Genomic DNA, 19379 nt, shown 5'->3' on the forward strand with positions numbered 1-19379 from the left:
CCAGAGGTTTTGGGTGTCCAGTTAGAGCCAGCTGGAGCCTGATTTTCGGAGGTGCCCAGTGCCTCTGAAAATCAGGCTTCTACATGTCGAAAGATGGACACACATAGATCCCCTGGAAATGGAGATTGCCTGGAATTCGCCTCTGCGTTTGGAATGTTTGTTTTCCCATGTTCCATTGCCAAGAGGTATTAGAATGAAATAGCTGCTATAATGAAAGTTTGCCCCCTGCTGGCCCTGCAGCAGCACCTGTTCATAGCCCATCCCCAGAATGGGGCTTATCCCTGCTGCTGCCCCAACACTGTGGATCCTGGAAGGGACGCAGGGAAAGCAGGAATATTTCCCAAATAGAAAAGATCAGAACATGGCAACAGAACCAAAAAGTAACACTAGAGCCGCCCCCAAATCTCTCCGACTCACAGCCGGCAGCCTCCCCGCTCTCCTGGGGCCTAACGCGTTCGAGCTCCTGGTCCTTGCACATGCCCTTTGCATAACGGGGATTCTGTTGCAGTGAGGACTTCCTGTAAGCACGTGGCCCTGGGGCCATCTGGTCATCTTCCACGTGAGCCATGGCCTGCATGCTCTAGGACTGCTCGCTGCCTCTGCCTGCACGTGGCTGGTGCGACATTCGAGCATGAGTTCATAGATATTTTCTGTGCCCTCAGGGCCTCCGTAAACCAACGATAGAGGAGATAACACACGCCAGAAGTGCCATTGTGACGCCATCACTGTTCGGCAGCTCTCTGGAAGAAATCATGTCACGGCAGCAGGACATGTATCCGGGGAACAAGCTGCCTTGGGTACAGATACAGCTGTCTCAGCAAGTCCTGGCCCTGGGGGGAGAACAGACTGAAGGAATATTCAGGTGAGCTTTAGGAGTGGTGGCTATTTGACTGAGTAGAACTCTGGCTCCATCCACATTTCAGACCAGTCAGAATGGGGGGTACAAGCAGAAGCTGTCCCTGTCCCACCCAAAACCGCACTCACACAATCAGCAGAAAGTCACCCCTCTCCAGTACTACAGACCCATCTAAACCTCTGGCTGCCACACCATAATGGTTCCCTTGCACCAGCTGTCCCAACCCTGGCTCTCTGCCTGGGGCTTCCTCCGACCTCTCTTCTCTGCAGCTGGGGTAACGAGCCGCCTGCACCAGTGAGTCAGCAGAACCCTATTCCAGCAGGATCAGCCCCGCTCACGGGGATGTGTTTCAGGAACATGCTGCTAGCAGTCCCCCAAGGAGCATTGGTCCCTTAGCATGCGTCACAGGAGATGTTTTCTTCTGCAGACACACACTGAATGATTTGGGACAGTGGGTGAATCTCAAGAGCTCCTGCACAGTGTTGTGCTTTCAGTTGATCAAGTGATTGGGGTTGGACAGCTCTGGGAGTGAGGCAGAGCCTGGGATGGCCAGGCAGACATGCTAGCAAAGATCATTAGTGAGGCTTGGCAGGGGCCTGAGGTGGTATCATGCTGGCTCTGCAAGGTGTGTTCTGTCCAGCCGAGTCTAGAGATGCTGTGTGTCACTGCCCTGAGCCACACAAAATCCTGGCAGAGGGAGCGCGGTACTAACCGCGAATTCTTCTGGCACAAAACTGGGGCTGAAATTCGGCAAAGCACCATAATCCTTGTGTCCCACTGGACAGTGTAATCCACAGGAAAGGGCTCTGCGGGAAAGCCTAAAATAGACCGATCCTGTAGACAGACTGAAGCTGGTGCCAGCCTCACCATATGGATGAACTTGCACATCCCTAGGGAAGGGGCGGAGCTGCTGGGTGCTTGTATTCCTGTTCCCATGTTACTGCTGCAGGTAACGGCAGGGACCTGCAAGGAGACCTTGCACCCTGAACCCCAGGAGGGATTTCACTGGCCAGTCACTGGGGTAGCTGTGGCTTCCATGCTCAGCACTTTAATATCATTTAACTAAGCATCTGGCAGTGACCTTAGCACAGTGGCCCTAATCATTGCTTCTCCCTCAGGTATGGCAAGTAATGAACAATTTGAAAGCAGTTACTTGTAATTACCAAACTATGGGATCTCCCTAAATAGCCTCTGTGCAATGGCAGATTGCAGGGCCACGTAAAATACTCCCTAGCTGTTACATGTGATTACAAATCACTGAACTCATGCAGACTAGTTCAGCACATAGGAAGTTTCAGTCTTGATGGTGAGTAGGACTTTGCAAATTCAGCTCCCATGTGAGCGTGTGAGAGAGGAGAGATTGAATGAGGTTGTAAGCGAAGTTCTGTAAATGTATGGCTAAGAACTGTGGTGGAGTCCCACATGTCCATTACCCCATTAAAATACTGACCTGGCCTGAAAGCAGCTTTCAGAATCATTGCATCCCCCAGACCTACTCTGTACCATCAGACTGACCTACTGCTGGAAGCGTGGCATCAGGAAACTAGTGGGAGAGACTGGCAGGGGGATTTCTGAAGGGCCATTTGAAGTTGACTTGGATAAAAAACAGCAAAGTCTTGCTGAGTAAATGTTTCTGTGAGTGTTGCTAGCCTGCAAATTCACCTCTGCAGGGCTCCTTCCAGTGACAGTCTCACACGCATGTCTGCTATCTTCCTCCGACAAGGCAGCTTGCTCTGCAGTCCATTTGGACTCAAAGTCCAGTTGCTGTATTTCTGGGTTTGCTTTCAGAATACCTGGCGACATTGATGAAGTCAATGCATTGAAACTGCAGGTGGATCAGTGGAGGATCCCCAACAACCTCAGTGATCCCAATATACCAGGTATGAGGACTGGATAGCCATGTTGCTATGGGCTAGCCCAGAATAACGTGTGCAGTGTGCTTCCGAGGCAGTGTGAGAACACAGGAGATGCAGCTGGGTGGCGGGCAGGTGCAGGACCCTGCACTCAGGCACTGCAGACGCGCCTGGGTGGCGGGCAGGTGCAGGGCCATGCACTCGGGCACTGCAGGTGCGACTGGGTGGCGGGCAGGTGCAGGGCCCTGCACTCGGGCACTGCAGACGCAGCTGGGTGGCAGGCAGGTGCAGGACCCTGCACTCGGGCACTGCAGACGCGGCTGGGTGGTGGGCAGCTGCAAGGACTCTGCACTCGGGCACTGCAGACGCAGCTGGGTGGCAGGCAGGTGCAGGGCCCTGCACTCGGGCACTGCAGACGCAGCTGGGTGGCGGGCAGGTGCAGGACCCTGCACTCGGGCACTGCAGACGCGGCTGGGTGGTGGGCAGCTGCAAGGACTCTGCACTCGGGCACTGCAGACGCAGTTGGGTGGCAGGCAGGTGCAGGGCCCTGCACTCGGGCACTGCAGACGCGGCTGGGTGGCGGGCAGGTGCAGGGCCCTGCACTCGGGCACTGCAGACGCGACTGGGTGGCGGGCAGGTGCAGGGCCCTGCACTCGGGCACTGCAGACACGGCTGGGTGGTGGGCAGGTGCAGGGCCCTGCACTCGGGCACTGCAGGCGCGACTGGGTGGCGGGCAGGTGCAGGACCCTGCACTCGGGCACTGCAGACGCGGCTGGGTGGCGGGCAGCTGCAAGGACTCTGCACTCGGGCACTGCAGACGCAGCTGGGTGGCAGGCAGGTGCAGGTCCCTGCACTCGGGCACTGCAGACGCGCCTGGGTGGCGGGCAGGTGCAGGGCCCTGCACTCGGGCACTGCAGACGCGGCTGGGTGACGGGCAGCTGCAAGGACCCTGCACTCGGGCACTGCAGACGCGGCTGGGCGGCGGGCAGCTGCAAGGACCGTGCACTCGGGCACTGCAGACGCGGCTGGGCAGCGGGCAGGTGCAGGGCCCTGCACTCGGGCACTGCAGACGCGACTGGGTGGCGGGCAGGTGCAGGGCCCTGCACTCGGGCACTGCAGACGCGACTGGGTGGCGGGCAGGTGCAGGGCCCTGCACTCGGGCACTGCAGGCGCGACTGGGTGGCGGGCAGGTGCAGGGCCCTGCACTCGGGCACTGCAGACGCGGCTGGGTGGCGGGCAGGTGCAGGGCCCTGCACTCGGGCACTGCAGACGCGGCTGGGTGGCGGGCAGGTGCAGGGCCCTGCACTCGGGCACTGCAGACGCAGCTGGGCGGGCAGGTGCAGGGCCCTGCACTCGGGCACTGCAGACGCGCCTGGGTGGCGGGCAGGTGCAAGGACCCTGCACTTGGCACTGCAGACGCGCCTGGGTGGCGGGCAGGTGCAAGGACCCTGCACTCGGGCACTGCAGACGCAGCTGGGTGGTGGGCAGGTGCAGGGCCCTGCACTCGGGCACTGTAGATACAGCTGTCCTTAGGTGCAGCATTTTGATTCTTGTCTTTCTGCTTTTCTCCCAAATGTCACACCCGGTTGAGTTTCCAAACCCAAGCACAATCTGCCCCCAGTCACCCCACCTCAGGGTCTGATCCTGTCAGAGATCGGCAGCTAGGCAAGGCTGAGCCTGGCAGATTCTTGGAACATAGGAGAGGAAGGGAATCCTGGGTCCCTGACTCCAGTCCCTACTTTTGCAGGCGACCACGTGATACAATTTTGGATGGAAGACACCAGTGAGCATTGAGCTGCTCAAGTGATTCAGTAGGTGGCACTTTCTGCTCCACAGAATAACTGAGGCGGTTCTTCGGCTGGTGTCAGCTGTGTCCTGAGGGGCAGGCGTCAGAGATCAAATCAGAATTCACTTGTGGTCAGCAATATTGTCAGCCCCACAAATCATGAGGCTGGCTTCAGTGTAAGCAGTGCAGAGTCCTGGTTCTTGGCCTTCTGCTGGCTGAGCCCTGAGGCCACACCTGGGTACCCGTTCAAGCTGTTCTCTGCAACCAGGAGGCCAGACTCATTTGAAGTGAGAGCTGCTCTGCTGCAGGCTCCTGACTCAGCAGCTGGGGCTTTAAGAACATCAAATATCGTGAGACGCAATGAAATCAAAAGAGTTGGAAACACTGGGGCAGCAAAGATCCTGTGTTACTTCCCCCAGGGCAAATTCCCACTCGAGTCATTCCATGGCGGTCTGTCAGCATGACCCAGGGTCGGCCTGCATCTTGTCTGGTTGTGCTGCTGTGTCCTGTCAAACTGCAGGAGATTACGGAGTGTAACTCATGTCCTGGCTGGGGTAGATGTGTTGGCCTGTTTTCATGCCCCTCTCCCCCGTTCTGCCTTCCCTCCCAGCCTCCCTGCTGAAGCTGTGGTACCGGGAGCTGGAAGAGCCCGTCATCCCCCAGCAGTTCTACAAAGAGTGCATCAGCAACTACGAGAACCCTGCCGCCGCCGTGGCTGTGGTGCAGCTTCTGCCAGAGCTCAACCGACTGGTCCTGTGTTACCTCATCCACTTCTTGCAGGTGAGCACCCCTCCCTCTGCCCCACACACACCCCAGCCGTGTGCTGGGGGCTTTGGCTCTGGGAGTCTTGCCTCTTATTTCATGAGCAAAGTGTGTTAATTCCCAGCCTGGTTTGACATGGAGCAGGGCTGGTCCCTCCCAAGCATCGCCCTGTGAAGTCCTCTGACCCCGGTGAGGCTCCCGTCCCCCGGCCCCAGGTGCATGCTACAGGATTTCTGTGTTGAGAAGCATTGTCTGCAGCCTCGTGTTCCAGCTGATCCCCGGAGCGAGGCCTGGTTCCCTGGGCCTGGCTGCTTCCCACCCTTGCCCCATTGTTCTGGCTGAATCTCCTCCTCTCACCTCACAGATCTTTGCTCAGCCGTCTAATGTGGGCAAGACGAAAATGGATGTGAACAACCTGGCCATGGTGATGGCCCCGAACTGCCTGCGCTGCCAGTCCGACGACCCCCGGGTCATCTTCGAGAACACCCGCAAGGAGATGTCCTTCCTGCGCATGCTCATTGTGCACTTGGACACTAGCTTTATCAGAGGGGTGGTGTGAGGGTCTGGCCCCCCAGGGCTGCGGGGAGGAGAGCACGAGGGCTGGCCCCCCCATGACTCGTCACCAGAGACAGCACGGGGGTGCAGAATGCCCGCTCCAGGCTCTGGTTCCCGGCTCTAGGATTTCTACCATCCTTCCTGTTGTCGCATCAGCATCCATGTAAACGGGGGGGAGCATGGGAGGGCTCAGGGCTCGCAGGCAGAGTGGCTGGCCAGTGCTAGGGAGTCTGGAGTGTGGTGCTGGCTCTGTCGGGCCAGGCTTAGTGCTGTCACCCAGTGGCTCCTATGTCATTGGGAGTGGGGAAGCTGCTGCACCAGCCGCTCCAAATCAGGGTTGCAAGCTGGAGCAGAGGCTTCTGCCAGGGAACTGGTTAGGGGTGTGGGTCTGACACCCTCATTGATGTGCCTTAGTGCAAAGGGTGGGTGACTGGGGCTCAGGAGACATGGTCAGGGCGGGGCTCTCATGTCCCTTCCCTTCCCTTCCAGCCCCTGCCATAAGGAGGCAATAAGGGCTGTTTCCATTGCAGGAACAACCCCAGGTAACTCACAGTCTGCTTCCCCTCTGCCTGGCAGTGTCTGCAGAGACACTTGGCCCCCTAGGGCTGTTTCGTGCTGACTTAATCTTGCTTGAACAGCCAGGAGAGACTCCCCAAGTATGGGGGACTCCGTGGACTCATAGGGCCACCCCTTCTCCATCTCCTGGGATGAGGTGAAAGATGTCAGGGGTCTTCTGTCTTTGGCCAGTCCCGCCAGAATGGCCACGGAGGTCTTTGGAGCTGGTATATGACGAGCAGCAGCTCACTGGCCTGGGTGTCAAAGAGCTAGAAAGGTGGTGGATTGCCACTTGCACCAAGCGCCGCTCCTCCAGGCTGGAAGACCGATGTGCTCTCTAGTGGGTGGGGAGGCCGCTTATTGGTAACAAGCGATCGCTAGGGTAGCGTGTGCTGTTGTGCGAGGAGGCGTGAGAGGGCTTGCTACAGGCTTGCTACACCAAGCACTATGCTCTGTCTGCCGTGTCTCTGTGCCAGGAGTCACCCCTGCATTCTGCCCACTGCGTCCCCGTTACCGCCAAGGCAGCGTGCTGCGTAAGTCCTTAAACCAGGAAAGCAAGCCAGAGCAGCTGGTGTGTTTCAGAGCCTTGCTGGCGAGGAGGCTGGCTGGCTGGGGTGGTCTCTGAAAGGCTGTTGCTGTCCATATTTGTTAGTGCCATAAATGCTTTGGGCCAGTGAGAGTGTGGTGAGCCGCAGCGAGGAGGGGGTGTCTTTCTGAGGCTGCTTAATGGGAGCATGTGGGTTTCCCCTTGGCCTCCAGCCAGTCACACATTCCTTTGCAGACTGTAACTCCTAATTACTTGGTGTCCAGTGCTTCAACTGTTCTTTTTTAAGCATTTTCTCTACCAGCGGCAGGCCTGTTATGGGCCAGATCTCTGAGCCTTGTGGTTGTTTGTACAGCACTACGCCCGCCAGTGGTATCCAAAGCCATATTCACTCTTGTGCCTTGTCCCAGCTGTGTTTCTCATGTAGGTGCCGAACACAAGCCAGCCTTCTCCTGACTGTAAACCATTTGTGAGCCAGAGCTGCAGTGGGCTAAATTCCAGCTGGCAGATGCATTGAAAGGCTACTCTCTGCTCAAGGCTGAGCACAGGTTTCAGACAGTCGGTGTGACACGTACAGGGAGCTCGGAACACTTGTAGCTTATGAAGTTGATCAGTCAGGGAGCCCTGGGGTGCAAGATCTTCAGCCAGAGTTTGGCCTGTGCCCTGTAGAACCAGGGGCCAAGGTGCTTCTCCTTGTGCCAGATGCGAGGTGCTGGTATTACTGGGTCAGGAAATCCCTGCTCCTCAGGGCACAAGAGATCAGTCTGTCCTGGGTGCCAGAAAGGGTGCAGGGAGGGGCTGCTTCCCAATCTCACCCCGCTGCAGAGCTAGGAAGCAAGTCAGCTCCTCTGGCTTCCACAAGAGGGTGTTGAATTTACGCAGCTGCTGAATGGTCCGTGCAGTTCAGGTGCCAGCCCTGGGTCACTGGGAAATTGGAATTGTTAAACAGGGTTTAATTGCTCAGGGTGTCACATCCTCACCCCAAATTAGCTGGAATGTTTGCTCATGCCTGGCTCAGGATCCCCTTTCATTGGGTTGTAGATACACACCTGTCCCAGGGTTGTCAACTGCAGCTAACAACATTGTGGGCAATGATTCAAATTCTTCCTTGCCCTTCGGTGTAGCAGATAGATATTTGCTGCTGTCTATATCAACGCTTTTTGCCAGGGCTGTAAAATAGGCTAAGAAATTACACTGGATATTGTTTTCTTTTTTGCCAATCAGTTTGTAAAGGTGAACCCAATGAAGCAGCCTCTCCTCTGTTACAAGAATCATTAAAAATTCAGTGGCGAACCCTCATCCCTCCTGCGCATTTTTTAAGCTTGGTTCATCCACATGGAGCTTCCTTTCTCGGTGGCAATGTCCGAGGGTGGTGGATGAGCTGTGATGTGAGCATTCGCAGATGGACACAGGCTGCTGCTCAAACTCAGCAGGTTTGGTGGGATCCTCTGGATCTTTTCCTCATCCCTGTTGCAAGAAGAAAGCTGGGAGCAGTCTGTATTCTGGAGCTGCTCACTCTCTGGAGTTGCCTTAAGAATGTGGTAATCCCATTTGGCTGTGCTGTTCTACATGATGAATATTAGAGCAGTTCCCAGGAACAACTCTGCTACTCATCTTGCGTGGCTGAAAATATCCCAGGCTTGGACTCTGTGGTCAATTTGTGTGTGTGAAAGTTTAAATCTCTTCAGCCCTTTCAGGTATGAGAGCATCAACGATTTACATTTTCTTCATCGTAGTTATAGCGTTGCCCCTCTACCTGCCAATAGAAGATTCTGGGGCCTTGCTGCTTGGGCGCCTGTTGGAGGAGAAATCAGTGATGTAGAATCTGTGAATGCTTTACATGTAATTTTGTTTTATTTACACACACACACGTCCTGGAACAGAGGATGTCAAACAGCGTGTGCACACACGTCCTGGAACAGAGGATGTCAAACAGCATCCAGGAATCTTGGCTCTACACCTGCTTCCCAGAGATTAACTCTGCATCAAGAATTGACTCCAGTCAGAGACCAACACTGAGAGCAAACTCCTGGCCTCATACAGCTCCCTCTAGTCAGAACAAAGTGAGCAATACACAACACCAGCTTATCTCCTTCTAATAGATGCAGCTGTGTATTCCACTTAGGTGTGCGCATGCCATCACGCCAGAGAAATTGCCTAGCAGTACCCATAGAGGGGTGGCGCTTGCGTCCTGTGGCTGTGGCCCCTCCCCTGGCTATATGAGGCAGCACTACCCTGACCCCCCTCAGTTCCTTCTCACCACCCGTTGCTGGTGTCAGAGCTCTGTGTGGTTGTAGCCTCATAACCTCGCAAATAGTTTAGTTTAGTTTTCTTGTTGTATATGCTTCGTAGTACCCTTAGTGTTAGAGTTAGTTTGTTTCCCTCAGAGTGAAACACACCAGGTTTAAACATTGTCCTTCGTGCAGAGGAGCGATTCTCACATACACCGCTTGCTCTGTCTCGGCGCGGGTCGTTTAAGAAAGGGCTCAGGTGGCTCGGGACCTTTGCCTGAAGCAGTACCTGCTCGAATAGGCCATGCGGCTCGCTTCAGTATTGAGGCCCTCATCGAGTCAGAGATGGGCCTTGGGCTCCAAGAGCACGTTCTGGAGCAGGCCCCACCCCAAAGAAACCCCTTCCCATTTTACCCCAAACCCGATCATCTCTCAGGTCATCCTCAAACTGAAGGCAGATTGGGCCAAGCTCATTCTCATTGCCCTGGCCTGGCCGTGACAGTGCTGGTTCTCTGATTTTCTCATGCTGTTGATTCAGCCTCCCATACAGCTTCCTCTCCATCCTGACCTGCTTGCTCAGAATCACAGCCATACCTTGCATCCTGCGCTCAGCTCCTTGAATCTCATGGGGCAGCTGCTGCGTGGCTGAATGAAGAAGAGGAGCAGTGTTTGGTGGTCATCCAACAAGTCCTGCTCAACAGTAGGAAGTCCTCTACCAGAATGGCCTATGTAGTGAAATAGCAGAGTTTTTCACTGTGGCCCTTTCCCTGTTCAGGGAAAATCAGTCTTCTCTAATGCCCTGGTGATGAGATTCCTAAAATGGCATTTCTGTCTACATCCTCTAGTCCAAGAGCCGTTTCCTTTGTGGGACCTAAATACAAGGCAGCTCTGATGCGGCCTCCATTTGAGCCCCTACTGTCTTGTCCACTGCCCCTCTTGTGTCAGAAAATTGCTTGGCTGGTAGCGATTACATCTGCAAGGCGGGTGTGTGAGTTGCAGGTTCTGATGGCAGAGCCTCCTTATACGCAATTCTCCAAAGACAAGGTAACTTTATGACCACACCCAAAATCTTTGTCTAAAGTGGTCTCTCCATTTACCAGGCAGCATATTTACCTGTGTTTTTTCCTAAGCCGCATTCATTTCTGTAGGAGCAGCATCTCCCAATTCTGGAGGTTAGGCAACGTCTAGCCTTCTGTCTGGCTACAACTAAACCATTTCTTGTTTTGCCTCGCCTGTTTGTGTCCTATGCAGACTACATAAAGGGTCAAGTGGTCTCTTCACAGACTGTCTCTAAGTGGGTGACATCTTGTATCAAGACTATATCGGAGATAACTTTGGCTATGCCTCCTCAGCAGCTTCATTCAACAAGAGCGCAAGCAACATCAATAGCATCCCTCACTGACATTTCCATATTGCCTATTTGCAGGGCTGTTACATGGTCGTACATACATACTTCTATGAACCATTACACCATTAACGCATCTTCCTGAGCAGACGCAAACTTCAGAAGGGCGGTCCTGCAATCCTTATTTAGGTAGACTCTGAGCCCCATCTCCTGGGAGAGACACTGCTTGTGAGTCACCGCTGTCGAATACACACTTCTTCTACTCGAAGAAGACTAAACGGTTACTGTAACTGTGGTTCTTTGAGATGTGATGCAGACGTGTATTCCACAACCCAACCTCCATCCCCTCTGCACTGGAGGCTCTTCTCATGGGCTTTCTATGCGAAGTAATGGAGGGGGTTGGGACGACACTATCTCATATAGCTAGGGGAGGTGCCACAGCCACTTGGCACAAACACCACTCTTCAACAGGTACCGTGAGGCAGTTTCCCCAACTTAGGTGCACTGGGCGTGTGCACACCTAACTAGAATACACATCTGCATCACATCTCAAAGAACCACAGTTCCAGTAAGTAACCGTTTCTTCCCAGGACTGAGCATTTGTTCGTATGCTATGAAAGAGAACTTGGAAGATTCTGTGTGGCAGTGCCACCTGGTGAGCCGGTCTTAGCACTTCTAAATGGTCCTCCCCCTTTTTTTCCTGTTTTTGAGGAGGAACAATAATTCTAATGCAGGGAATTGTTAAATGTGAAATGTTCCATGGCAGGTGCTTTGGGCAGCCTTAAAAATGTGGTTCTGAATTACAGAAGTGCAGAACCTCTAACCTGCCAGCTCGTGGGTAGGTGTATGTGAGGCAGAGATCTCAGGGAGGCCTGCGCCCTGACATCAGCCCTGAGGCAGGATAGATTGGGTGAGCAAATACCTTCCACAAGTCTAGGAAGGATGGTCTAGTGGCCAGAGCACTGGACTCGGCCTCAAGAGACCTGGGCTCCATTCCCAGCTCAACCACAGATTTCTGTGACCTCGGAAAAGCCATTTAGCCTCTCAGTGCTCCAGCTCCCCATCTGTAAAAAAGGATAATAATCCTCCCCTGCCTTCCAGGAGTGCAGGGAGGAGAAATACACTAAAGGTTGTCAGGTGCTCAGAAGGCCAGGTACGTGCCCAGGTAAAAAGGCCTGAATCAACATCAGCCCCTAAGGAGGTGGAGGCAGGGCCCAGAGTCTGACAAATGGGAGAGTCACACTTGTGCACTTAGATTTCCAGGTTGTCGAAGCTTTCTTCCAAATAGCAGCTGAACTTTGGGGGGAACAAGCCCTGGAGGACCTCAGAGCATGAGCCTCTACTGCCAGAACTCAAGAACACCTTCCATAGCTGGGAGGCTGGAGCAGACTCTCAAACCTCTGAGTGGTCCAGCCCCTCAAGGAGGGACAGAGTCAGCCTGGGTTACACAAGCATTGGGTATATTTGTGGGCCAAAAGCACCATCCCAGTGAGCTCTCCACCCCAAGATGAGGATGCCATTCCCTGAGGCAGGATGCCTCGGGGCTGGACAAAGAATCCAGCCAGGCTTGGAGAGATGAGCTAGCTAGCCCAAGGAGGCAGAATTCCAACAGGGCTTGGATGCTGAGGAAGAATCAGACACCCAGTCCATCCCTGGCCCTCTGTCTGCAGAGGCCATTCGCACTGGAGAACCCGAGGCAGAGGGCCTCTCCTATAGAAAAGAGCTGATTTTGCTTCAGGAGTGAAGAAGCCCAATTTATGTGTTGAAGTTTGTAGCTCCCGTAATGAGACGCTACAATAAATGCCATTGCAACCCCACTTGGGATACTGTGTTGCAAAAACAAGTTTAACCTTACTGCAATTGGTCCACTCACCACTAAGCAGCCCCTCATGGCCAGGCAGGACATTGCAGCCCTCTCATGGGGCAATACCCCTGCCAACAGTCACTGTGGCAGTTGCTCTGTCTCATAATTCGGCCCTCCAGTCAGGTCACCATCTTAAGTCCACTCCTTCCGAGGTCACAGTTATCTAAACTAAAAGTCCAAACATGTCTTTAAGAAGAAAGTAAATCCTTCCACCCTCGCTGGGACCAGGAGTGGAGGAAGTGCCCTTAAAGTTGGGGGTGGGGGGGGACCACACAGGCGCCCGAACCATGGCCCTGCCACCCAAGACCCTGCCCTCTCACCGCCCCTTCCCCCTGAGGTCCTGCCCTCGCACTCCCTCTTCCCTCCAAGACCCTGCCCCCCACTCCTCTCCACCACCTCACCCCATCGCTCGCCCTTAGTCGGTAAAAAGTGGGGGGAGCTATGGCTCCCCCTTTTCCTGCACTCCTGGCTTGGGCTCTTCCTCAGCCTGTCTCCAGCTCAGGCTACAGTCCCCTCGGTGGGCTCAATAACCATTTCTATGGGCGTGTAGGCCCCCTTCCTGAGGCCAGTCGGGGAACCCAGTCTCCCTCAACTCTGGGTTCCAGCAGAGAGCCCTGTACCAACAGCTTGTTCTGCTCCTTGACCTTTGCTGTGGTTTTCCCTGGGCCACTTCCTACCTTTCTTCTCAAGTTCCCCTCTTGGTCTCTTAGTCACATGCCTGGTTAGCCAGGGGCTCCCAGCCCTCCCTGCCTGAGGAGCTTACCTTCCTGCTGAGCTGCATAACTAGCTTTCACTCCAGCTCTGTCCCCAGCTGGGCTTTGTCACCACTTAAGCCTAGCCCTTTATGAGGGATTGCCTGATTCCCCTGGGGGGTGGGCTCATTCTGTAACCAGGTTGGCATAGCCCCAGGCTCACCAGCCCACTGTTACATACACCCACCCATTTAGAACTTTGCCTACCCCAGGGGCGAATTCTACTGCTGTCCAAGCCTCATTCCTTGTCCTATCATTGGTGTCGCCAGCCACATGCTTGTATGGCCTGGGCCCTGGCCACCTCTAGTCCCCTTCAGCTCACCCATCATAATTATGAGGAGATCCTTCTTTTCTGCAATGTCCCGACACTCCTGCAGCAACTCATTCTCATTAACAGCTGCTTGCATGGCCTGTTCTGAAACCACTAGCTTCTCCTAAAGCCTTTTTGCTTCTGCTGCTGCATCCCTCAGAGACTTTTCCATCAGGGTCTGAGGACCCACCATGGACTGTTTCACCCTTGTATTTGTCCCTACTTTGGCTTGCTTCATCTCTGTGCCAACCATTTCATCCTTCAGCTGCCTGCAACACCCTCCCGAGTGTGCTGATTTAGTATCTGCAAGGTCCACATCTGTCACCACTACCTCACCTGCCTCAAGAGCATTTGGGCCACAGGACATCCTCTCTTTTCTTTCTACATGCTTGGGGCCCCACCCTGCCTTTTGCCACCCTGCAGTTTCCTGGGGGGGCAGTGTCTTTTTATATGACCTGCTTCTCTGCACCAAAACCAAATAACTCTGGTCCCCCTCTTGGCATTAGGCCATGCTTCTCCTGGTTCTCATGCCCTGCTCTCTTGGGTTAACCTTCTCAGCACAGCTCACGTAGGGCCATGCTCTCATTTTGTGCCTTTTTTATCCACAGGCATGGCAGATCCTAAATTGTGCCTCTGGCCTCCTAGCCCCTGAATATTTCTTTTCTTTCTTTCTTGGGACTGCAGATTATTTCCCTTTGCAGGATCTCTAACAGCTATTGCTGCTGCTGCTCCTCCACGATAGCACATTCCCCACTGCTTCTGTTCATTCTCTAGGAGCTGCTGGAGAACCACCTGGACCTGGTTTGGCTACTGAGCTGTCCCCTGGAACTAGGGTGACCAGACAGCAAGTGTGAAAAATCTGGATGGGGGGTGGAGGGTAATAGGAGCCTATATAAGAAAAAGACCCAAAAATCGGGACATCTGGTCACCGTACCTGGAACTGAAGTGGAAACTCAGAGGAGCAGCTCTGTCCCTCTACGTACCCACTTGGGAGGGTGGACTGTTCTTCAGCAAACACGGCCTCTGTGTATTTTGGCTACATCATCCCTCCTTGATTGGGTGGAGGAGGGGGAAGGATCCTACCAACTATGCCAGTTTCTAACAGGGTTGCCAGCTCCCCCTCATGGCCAGTGGTCGTTCTATGGCCCCTACCTCTGTTTTCCACTTTTCCAGGGCTCCTTAAATAAACTCAGCACAGTCCACAGGAAATTAAAACATTTCCCACCTGGGTCCAATTTGTTCAGTCTTCAAGTGCACGCTGGCACTCTAGGCCCAACCCCAGTTCAGTGGCTCTCCTTTAGCTGGGAGGTTTCCAGCCCTATTTCTCAGACCTGGGTCACAGTTCAGTGTCTTGGCGGGAGCCAAATTTGCTTCCTGCAGCTGTTTCTTCAAGGCAGCTCCAGCTCCTCAAGCTGCTGTTTCCTGGTCATTTCTGCCCCCACCAGCTTCCTGCTGCCTTTTGTATTGGAATCACCTGATCCCTCTCAGGTGGGGCTCATCTTTAATCAAACGGGTTTAGTTCTAGGCTCTCCAGGCCACTGGCAAGCCACCCTGTTACACTTACACTTCCTCATCTCCCGCCAACAGGGGTAAGGCTCTAAACATACTGACTTGGCCTCACTAGCATCCCGGTCCCGCTGGCACCTCACAGACCAACTCAGTGGGGAGAGAGGATGCCCTGGGGATGTCAGATGTTGACACTCAAAGATTTTGGAGACGAGCAGAGAAACTAAGAGCTCCTCACAGAGAAAGAGGATGGAGCCTGAGTTAAGCACCTCACTGTTTGCAAATCGTCTGTTTCCCAGGTAGGGTGACCAGACGTATCGATTTTATCGGGACTGTCCCGATATTTGCTTGTTTGTCCCGCGTCCCGACCAATGTTCGGTCGGGACGCTGGACAAACAAGCAATTTTGTCCTCCGCTCCCGCGCACAGGCGGAGCCTGGAGGGGCTCGTGCCCCCCCCCCGCCCCGATTCCGCCCCCTTCTTCCCCCATTGGACCCCTCTCCAAATCCCCGCCCTGGCCACACCCCCAGCCACCCCCCCCTCACTGCCCCATTGGATCCCTCCCCAAATCCCTGCCTCTTCCCCAAGCACGCTGCATTCTTCCTCCCTCCCAGGCTTGCGCCGATCAGCTGTATGGCGGCGCAAGAGCTGGAGGGAGGCCCGGGGGACGCAGGGGAGGGCGGGGTGAGTGAGTCCGGCCTGGCCCTGAGCGCAGGCAGGAAGGTGGGGTGGTACCTGCAGGGGCAGCCCCGGGTCCGGCCTGGGGAACCGGCTCCCTGTATGCGCCCATGGGTGGGGGTAGGGGGGCCAACAGCTGCCCGTGCGGGGACTCCGACGGGGCTTCACCTCCCACCACGTGCGCGCCGCCCCACAGGGCGGCTGTAGGGAAACCCCACCCTGGGGCAGAGGCAGCGGCAGCCCCGTTTGTTCCCCTGCGGGACACGAGCGGGACGGGGGTCTGGGGCCTGCTGCCCCCACTCCGGGGCACCCGCGGGATTGCACCAGCTGGGCATCTTTCCCTACGGGGGGAGGTGGAGACGAGGCGAGCTGGGGTGGGGTGGGGGTGGGGTGGCGCTCTGCCGGCTTTTTTTTTTTTTCCCTCTGCCGCCCCCCCCACCCGCGTCCCGATATTTTAGTTTTGTCATCTGGTCACCCTATTCCCAGGGAGGTTTATGGTGGGTTCTTTACCCTGAAGCCCAGCCTTTCCACACCACCGCTTAGTGGGTGTCTCCCTCTGTCTGAGCACGTCCAGTATCCTCGACACACTGAGCTCACCGCTGAGTGGATACCAAGTGGGCATGAGCTCTGGCAGGCCCTGTTTGTGACATACAAGCACATTCTTCATTGCTTGTTGTTTCAGCCTGAACCTCCTGCTCCACCTGAGCAGCCTTTGTTTGGATAAACAAACAGGAACAAGCCCAGAGACAGAGCTGAAACCTGAGCCGTTTTAAAAAGGCTGATGATGTTGCAGTGTTCACTGGGAGAGGCTGCCACACTGTGGTCAACCTAAGCTATTTAACTGCTTTTGACATGCATGTGAAACTAAGTTAACCCTAAACCCTAACCTTGACCCTGAATGCTAAATCCTAACACAAAAGTTGAAACACAATGGAAAATATGGTATGATTCTTTCTAAATTTCCCCCCTAATTACTGAAACTGAAAAATAGTCAATTTTTAATTTGAAAATGTGCGTTTTTCTTTTTTGCAGTCTCAGAAATAGTAATATCTAGAAACACTATTTTCACAGAGAAGACAAGAATATGGGGCATATATTCTCATGGAAAATGAGGAATCAGATAATGTTTTGATTTTTTTTTTTCATTGAAAAAAATTCTCCAGTGAAACTTACTGCAGTTAAAAACATACATTTTATAAATCAACATTAAAAATACCACAATGAAATGTTCAGACAAATAAAACTTAATCTACAAAAATCTAAGATTATATCTAAGGGTACGTCTATACTTACCTCCGGGTTCGGCGGTAAGCAGTCTATCTTCTGGGATCGATTTATCGCGTCTTGTCTAGACGCGATAAATCGATCCCGGAAGTGCTCGCCGTTGACACTGGTACTCCTGCTCCGCGAGAGGAGTAAGCGGAGTCAACGGGGGAGCCTGCCTGCCGCGTGTGGACCTGCAGTAAGTACCTTGTAGTTCGAACTAAAGTACTTCGACTTCAGCTACATTATTCACGTAGCTGAAGTTGCGTATCTTAGTTCGAACTGAGGGGTTAGTGTGGACCAGCCCTAAAGTTTGGGGTGATTTTTAGCTTTCTACTAGGGCAGTTAACTCACGCGATTAACTCAAAAAAAAAATTAATCACAGTTTTAATCACACTCAAACAGTAGAATACCAATTGAAATTTATTAAATATTTTGGATGTTTTTCTACATTTTTAAATATATTGATTTCTCTTACAACACAGAATACAAAATATACAGTGCTCACTTTATATTATTTTTTATTACAAATATTTGCACTGTAAAAATGATAAAAGAAATAGTATTTTTCAATTCACCTCATACAAGTACTGTAGTGCCACTCTTTATCGTGAAAGTGCAACTTACAAATGTAGATTTTTGTTACATAACTGAACTCAAAAACAAAACAATGTAAAACTTTAGAGCCTACAAGTCCACTCAGTCCTACTTCAGCCAATCGCTAAGAGAAACAAGTTTGTTTACATTTATAGGAGATAATGCTGCCTGCTTGTTATTTACAATGTCATCTGAAAGTGAGAAGAGGCATTCCCATAGCACTTTTGTAGCCGGCATTGCAAAGTATTTATGTGCCAGATATGCTAAACATTTGTATGCCCCTTCATACTTCAGCCACCATTCCAGAGGACATGCTTCCATGCTGATGATGCTCGTTAAAAAAATAATGGATTAATTACTTAGTGACTGAACTCCTTGGGGGAGAATTATATGTCATGCTCTGTTTTACCCACATTCCACCATTTCATGTTATAGCAGTCTCAGATGATGACCCAGCCACATGTTGTTCGTTTTAAGAACACTTTCACTGCATATTTGACAAAACACAAAGAAGGTACCAATGTGAGACTTCTAAAGATAGCTACAGCTCTCGAACCAAGTTTTAAGAATCTGAAGTACCTTCCAAAATCTGACAGGGGTGAGGTTGGAGCATGCTTTCAAAAGTCTTAAAAGAGCAACACTGTGATGCAGAAACTACAGAACCCAAACCACCAAAAGAGAAAATCAGCCTTCTGCAGGTGGTATCTGACTCAGATGATGAAAATGAACATACATCAGTCTGCACTACTTTGGATCGTTATCAAGCAGAACCCGTCATCAGCATGGATGCATGTCCTCTGGAACGGTGGTTGAAGCATGAAGGGACATATGAATCTTTGGTGCATCTAGCATGTAAATACCTTGCGATGCCGGCTACAGCAGTGCCATGTGAATGCCTGTTCTCACTTTCAGGTGATGTAAACAAGAAGAGGGCAGCATTATCTGCTGCAAATGTAAACAAACATGTTTGAGTGAATGGACTGAGTAGACTTGTAAAACTTAGAGCCTACATTGTTTTGTTTTTGAATGCAGTTTTTTTAATATAATTCTACATTTGTAAGTTCAACTTTCATGATAAAGAGATTGCACTACAGTATTTGTATTAGCTGAATTGAAAAATACTATTTCTTTTGTTTTTTACAGTGCAAATATTTGTAAAAAATAAATCAAAAGAAGCACTGTACACTTTGTATTCTGTGTTGTAATTGAAATCAATATATTTGAAAATGTAGAAAACATCCAAAAATATTTAAATAAATGGTATTCTAATTATTATTTAACAGTGCGATTAATCACAATTATTTTTTTAAATCGCTTGAGAGCCCTAGTTTCTACGCCTTCTTCCTCACTCCCTGGAACACTTGCGATGTTAAAAACATAGGTGAGGTTTTCAAAGACACCTCAGAAGATCTGGACTCCCACTGGGCATCCAGACCCATAGGGCAGCTTTGAAAACCGCAGCCATAACACATCAGGAGGTGGTGTCTACCTGTTAGAACAATATTTTCTCACTGTTAAATATTAAAAGTATTGACTCCCCTAGTAAGTATATCACAAACCAGTCTCTAATCCTGCTTGGATACATACTATTCTTCTCTAGAAACTCTTCCCCCAAAAGTGGGTTTTGTGTGAAGTTTGTGTGATGGGTTGGCATCACAGAACCCCCCTTGGGAGGTGCCACCTGATGTGCCAAGACTGCTTCTGCCCCTGGCTTTCCCTGCCAGCTCGGGGCCCCAGCACCCTGTCTTGCTGAGCCAGACACTCCCACTGCAGTTCACTGAAACTGGGATGCACTCAGCTCAGTGTTCAGACTTTATTTTGCTTCCTTTTCTGTCCCTGCTTCCCTTACCCGAAATAAGCAAACAGAAAATAACAAACAAGTAACCACTTTGTCTATTCTCCAGCCACCACACTTAAAACTCA

At 52.3% G+C, this 19379-nt stretch overlaps 1 protein-coding gene across 8 annotated transcripts in view; it reads left to right on the forward strand.

Moving 5' to 3' along the window:
• LOC101941845 (rho GTPase-activating protein 39-like) overlaps window positions 1–8210 on the forward strand; it is a 134444-nt gene extending 126234 nt beyond the window's left edge. For 6 of the 8 annotated variants that reach the window (XM_005295454.4, XM_042854948.2, XM_024105119.3 and 3 more), the window contains 4 exons: window positions 663–862; window positions 2645–2736; window positions 5106–5275; window positions 5622–8210. In XM_005295454.4, coding sequence (XP_005295511.2) covers window positions 663–862; window positions 2645–2736; window positions 5106–5275; window positions 5622–5816 — 657 coding nt within the window. In that variant the 3' untranslated portion in view covers window positions 5817–8210. The remainder of the gene's footprint in view (window positions 1–662; window positions 863–2644; window positions 2737–5105; window positions 5276–5621) is intronic. The other 2 variants (XM_065565651.1, XM_065565650.1) reach the window with 1 other exon arrangement.
• Window positions 8211–19379: the final 11169 nt, after the last annotated feature.

The sequence above is a fragment of the Chrysemys picta genome, chromosome 13 (genome assembly GCF_011386835.1).
Source record: "Chrysemys picta bellii isolate R12L10 chromosome 13, ASM1138683v2, whole genome shotgun sequence".
Taxonomy (NCBI): domain Eukaryota; kingdom Metazoa; phylum Chordata; order Testudines; family Emydidae; genus Chrysemys; species Chrysemys picta.